The sequence below is a fragment of the Haliaeetus albicilla genome, chromosome 18 (assembly GCF_947461875.1).
Source record: "Haliaeetus albicilla chromosome 18, bHalAlb1.1, whole genome shotgun sequence".
NCBI classification, from domain to species: domain Eukaryota; kingdom Metazoa; phylum Chordata; class Aves; order Accipitriformes; family Accipitridae; genus Haliaeetus; species Haliaeetus albicilla.
In genome coordinates this window covers 28,366,426-28,371,883 of record NC_091500.1, presented here as the reverse complement: position 1 = coordinate 28,371,883, position 5,458 = coordinate 28,366,426, and the positions used below count along the sequence as shown (strand labels likewise).

The window sequence follows — 5,458 nt, the reverse complement described above, 5'->3', positions numbered from 1 at the left end:
CAAAGCCATTACTGGGATCAGCCCGGCTTTTGGGGACGCAGCAATGTCTCAACATCTCCTAAGGTAGCTAATGCTCCTCCAACCCTCAGCTCTCTCTGGCTGTCCTTGGATGCCCTTTTTTCGCTGGTCCAGCCAGCTGTATGATTTATATCCAGCTATATGATTTATAGAAACATAGAATCGTTTAGTTTGGAAAAGACCTTTAAGATCGAGTCCAACCATCAACTATGCCCACTAAACCGTGTCCTGAAGTGCCTTGTCTATGCACTTTTTGAATACCTCCAGGGATGGTGACTCAACCACTTCCCTGGGGGACAGGCGATGGGGACAAGCGAGCTTTGCCAGCAAGGAGGTAGCACCCAGTTGTTTTGCAAGCGCAAAAGGAGAATTAGGCAATGGGAAGGCAAAACACAAACGCCGTTAGAGTCCCAGGAATGACCGCTCTGGCTTGCTTTCTTTCAAAGATATCCCCGTGTCACTGCCAATCCAGTGCACGGAGGATATGGTCACAGAGGAAGGGGAAAGACCACCGGACAGCCACCAGAAATGCTCAGAGGCACCGGCATCTGCTGCCTCCGACCCAGAGGGCTCTGCTCATCCCCTGGCGCAGCCGCACACTGCCGGGACGCTGCCTGGCTTCAACGGCAAGTACCCACCAAGCACCGCGAATGGCAGCATCTTCAGTGGTGGAACTGGAGGAGCGGCTCTTGCCGGAGCTTTTGGCAGCAGCAAGGCAGAGAGGAGTGAGAAGGTGGATGTAGATACGTGGCTGAAAACCTGTAGGTTGCTTCCTACGTTGAAAGGCCCCAAGGAAGAAGTGAGGACTTGCTGCAGCCCGCAGGAGTTGGTGGCACCAAATCCAGTTGTCGTGGACTCCTTCCTGACTCTTCTGGATCTCTACGAAGCCCCAGAAGCCCTTCGGAGAGAAGATGCTCCCAGCGAAAGTGCTCTGCTTGCTGAGGCTAAAGTCCCGGTAGAGATCCGAGGACCTGTGAAGGTAACGTGTCAAGCTGATGGGGATTTTTATCTATGACTTTTGCATGCTCTTCCTAGCATAATGGCATCTGTCAATCTTCAGCATCTTCTCCTTCAGCCCTGCTGTAACATATGGGAAGCCGAGGCAGAGTGGAGGTTTAGGGTTATGTCCTGAAAAAGTCCCTAGGCACCCAATTCTCTGGTTCCCAGGGGAATTGGGTACATAGAAGCCCCTGGGATCTGGCTGCCAAGCAGCACCTGATGCACTTTGGGAGAAGTCCCTCCCATGATCCTTTCTGAGGCATTGAAGAACTCTTGAAACAGTCGATTCAGTCTCAGGGGGAAAAACTGTATCAACCTCCTTTGGCTCTGGAAATTAAATGAGCTCTTAAATATTTTCCTTTTTTCTCTCTGATTTATATGCCCCGAAAAGGATGATTTCTAAAGACATCCTAAACTCTGGCCCCTCAGTCCTCCCGGTAAGCCTTCATAATGTGTGTTACAGGTGGGACACCAACCCTGGACTTACTGGTGAGGGTGCCTATAATGCCAAGCCCATTTCCTTTCATTCCTTCTCCCAAATGAAGCCCTTAAAAATTATTTTACATCTGCCATGGCTACATATTCATGGGGAAAGCTATTGATTTTCAGCCTGGGCTATATTTAGAAGCTAGTTTCTTTTTAAGAAGAAGGAGAAGAAAGAAAGAAATGGAAGCGGTGTCTGTCTGGTAAAGCCCTAATGTGCCTTATCAGCACTTAAATGATAATGGCACAAAAAGGAAATTACAAATGCGCTCCACCTTGCTTTTTACAAAAGCACTTTTTGCATGTTCTGGCTTGGATAGCAATTGTAGCTGCTGAGATATAAGCGATGGGCAATGGGGGATGCTCAGGTGCCATACAGAGACAGGATCCTCTGGTGGATTTTTGGCGAGGATGGAGCAAGGGGGGACTGAAGCTCCCCCAGACTCCAGCATGGGGGAGCAGCCCTTAGCCCAGCCTTTCTGCAGGCACAAAAACTTGGTGTCTGCTTTTGGAGGCTGTGCTTTGGCATGGCAGACCCCAGGATGGAGGCTGGACGCAGCTGGGGGCTTGAAAAAAGGCTGCTTCTGCCATTCCCATTGACCACTTTTCCCCTTTGCTCCTTGCAGACGTCCTGGACGCCGGGCTGGATGCTGGAGGACGGTACGCTTGGGCAAGGAGCCATCCTCACCTCCGAGGGTGCTCAGGCTTGTGACATTTGCCAGGAGATTTTCCCCTCGGACGCAGTGGGCCAAGCGGAGTATTTAAAGCATGTCTTAGCCCATATGAAGTAGGACTTGTCTTCGTGATCAGAAATTCGAATATTTGCACCTCGACCAACGCGACAGGCTCTGGACCTTCATGAGATCCTGCCATCGGCTTTTACCGGGGTCAGCTAAGGCAGCAGTCCTCTTCTGTGTAATCCAGGATGCTCCCAAACTTGGTCCCTGATGCACTGTTTGATGGGCTGGTTGAGGGCTCTGGGTGTGTTTTGGCTTGTTGAGCTTTGTGAATATCAAAGCCGCTTCTGTCCTGGGGTCTCGACACGTGTAGGGCTGGGCAGGGGAGCTGTAACTCAAGTTGGAATGGAAATTTTTCAAAATTCACCTTTAGCTGGGTGGAAATGAATTTTCCATAAATACTTAGGGATGTTTGAAAAGTCACATTGGCTTTTTCCAAGAACATGGAAGGCTGGGTGGGAGAATGGCAAGGTTTTCATGGTCACTAAACCTGAACTGGCCTTTTGAGAGAGGCTCAGTGCCACGATGGCATGGACTGGATCGCACCTTCCAAGTGTGTTACTGGGAAGGGCATAAGCGAGAGCTCTTCTCACTCCTGAAAACCTCATCAGCTCCAGCTCAGTGACTTACAGGAGTTTAATTGATCCTTCTCCAGGTGGGAAGAGGCTTATCAGCACCTGGCGGCATGGGGTCGGCTCTCCCGGCTCGTGTCCTGCTGTATTTAGAGAGCAGTGGGGCAGAAAGGGGCTCCTCCAGCACATGGATGTGATCGACATGCGTGTTATTGTCCCATCTTTCTATTTAGCCTCTTGGGGAAAGCGTCTTTTGAACGAAAAGCTCTGGGAGGTGGTGGACGGCTGTGGCTGGGGGATGCAGAGGATGCAGCTTCTGGTCCTGCGGCTGGTTCTTTGCCAGACCCTGAGTGAACCTCGCTGGGCTGTGGTTTGCCCTCAAGCAAACTTTTGATCTTGCCCTGAACCATAGGAGCAAGGAATTGCATGTGAGGGTGTCATCCATGTGACCAGGATTATTATATTCGTTCATTGACAGCACCTCTAGTTTGAGTGTTATATAGCACTCTCATTTAGTGGCTATCCATGTGTTTTGCAAAGGAATTCACCCTCAGAGGTGGGGAAACTGAGGCACGAAGCACAGATTTAGCTTTTTTTTTTTTTTTTTGGCCTCATCTCAGGCCTTTGTGTTTTGCAAGTTGCTTCTGAAATGGATTTGGCATCCCATGTTTGAAGCAACTTGCATTGAAATCGATAGCCAGATTCTCCTCTACTAATTGCCATCTCCAGCTCCAACATCTCATCCTTAGCTATGCAGATAATAGTCATGAGTAGAGTCTCTCCCCAGAAATGGAGCCGCATTTATAAATTTGCTGTGACCGCGGTGGAGCTGATGACAAACATCTGTGTGTCCCGAGGATCTTGTCCTTTCAGACAAGACATGGATGGGGCAGGGCGCTGGGCTGACAGCACCGTGGTCCCTGGCTAACCTGGACTTTGTGGAGGGCAAAGCTGTTTCTCCGAGAACTGTTTTCCAAGACAAATCCTGCAACTTCTTTCTTTAGAGCCGCAGCTTTGAGCTTGATTTCTCCATTCGCGTGGATATTGGAGCTGCTTTCTGCCCTCAGCAGAATCAGGACCTTTATTTCACTGAAGGTCAAAGTGGGTTTTCTCGATGTCACAGTGCAACTTTCCGGCTAGCATCTCCTGCTCCAAGTTTCCTCCTGTGACTCCTCAAATTAATTAGGTGGTGGGATGATTTTATAGTGTTTTGTGCTCTTCTATAGGGCCTGGAAGAAAACATTGTTTCCCAGCATGCTGAGTTACTGGAAGCGCCAGATCAGAAAGCAAGCCAGAGCAAGAAAAACCATAAATTTATTTGGTATAAAATTGTAACAGCCATCCAGAATTTGCCGGAAGGGAGAAGACCAGCCCGGTTCTTCTTGCTTTGAGAGCATGTCCGGTAAATTTAATTTAAAAATCGCAAGCACAGATGGCTTTTCTCAAGAGTCAAAGCAACTGTGGCGCAGTGCTGGTTTCCACGAGCGGCCGTGCCGAGGCAGCTGCGCTGTATGAGGCACCGTATTGCCCAAAACAATGCGAAAAATCGCACCGGGCGTGTTTGGGGTCACCTGTGATGAAATTTTGGCCCGATGCTCCATCCCTGGTGATGCAGGATGGTCGAGCAGCTGAAGTTCAGCAAACTAACTTCACTGCTTGGCCTTTCTCAACGTGCTTCATTATATTTTTAGATGTCATGTTGTGCGGTGCAATTAGTCACCCCCTTCCCAGCCAGATGGTCCACAGTGACACAGGACCTTCTATTTTATAATCCAGTACTTTCCACTGGCATGAACGTGCCTCTGCTTCCTAAATAACCTTAAGTATAGGGTGTTTGTCTTAACTGTGGAGAGTGGGTGGCATGTTACTGTTTTTTTGCCCAGGTTCGGCTCACCGGTGGGTGTAATTTCGGAAAAGGCAGGAGCTGGGTGAGGGCAGTTTCCCGTAAGGAGAAATTGGAAAATCAAGAACTGGATTAAACCTGCTTTAATTCTTGCTGCTGGGTGTACGCGTCGGGCAAACACAGGAATATGTGCCTCCTCCCTCGGCTCTTGTTTTCAAACCAAGGCTTGAAAAAACTGGAGCAGGCAATAACACTCCTAGTGAAATCCAAGCCAGCAAAAATGCAGCTGAAAACCAGATTTGGGTGGAAAATGTTCAGTTGTTGAGTTTTCTAATTAAGGAGCCTGGGATATGGCGAGGGAGAAGGGGCTGCCCAGGTGCTGGGGGGAGCGTGGGTGTCCTGGCAATGTGCACATATCCATGCACATGCGTGTGCACATGCGCACGCACACAAGCTCTGTGCACCGAACTATGTACGAACGCCCCCAAACTCCAATATCAGACTCTTTTGGGGCCACATTTTCAGAGGAACCAAAAGAAACGGGGATCCCATGGGGCAGGAGGGGGAGATGTAATCCCTCTAATGGGAGAGTGATGAAAAATTTAAGTTTTCTGCAGCAAGAATGATATTTCTCAAAGGAAAAAGTCTTTCTGACTACTGTGGTTGTCCCCAATCTCTTCATCGTTCTGGGAATTGTCATCAGAAATAAGGGAAAGGAGGATCATCTCCCCGCCACCTGCAGCAGGAACCCGTCTGTGCCACCAGCAAGGATGGGAAATCACTAATGGCTCTGTTAATTAATAACT

The 5,458-nt window shown here is 49.2% G+C and overlaps 1 protein-coding gene across 1 annotated transcript; it reads left to right on the top strand.

Moving 5' to 3' along the window:
• Positions 1-202: 202 nt before the first annotated feature.
• On the top strand, positions 203-4,804 carry LOC138689757 (uncharacterized). The gene is made up of 2 exons (XM_069806070.1): positions 203-997; positions 2,127-4,804. Exons 1-2 carry the CDS (start codon positions 503-505, stop codon positions 2,289-2,291), a joined length of 660 nt encoding a protein of 219 aa, XP_069662171.1. The 5' UTR covers positions 203-502; the 3' UTR covers positions 2,292-4,804.
• The last annotated feature ends 654 nt before the right edge of the window (positions 4,805-5,458 follow it).

Excerpts from the sequence above, each read along its gene's own strand:
- LOC138689757 (XM_069806070.1), top strand. The coding sequence starts at position 503 with ATGGTCACAGAGGAAGGGGAAAGACCACCGGACAGCCACCAGAAATGC. Across the intron at positions 998-2,126 it reads AGATCCGAGGACCTGTGAAG|ACGTCCTGGACGCCGGGCTG; the intron begins GTAACGTGTCAA and ends TGCTCCTTGCAG.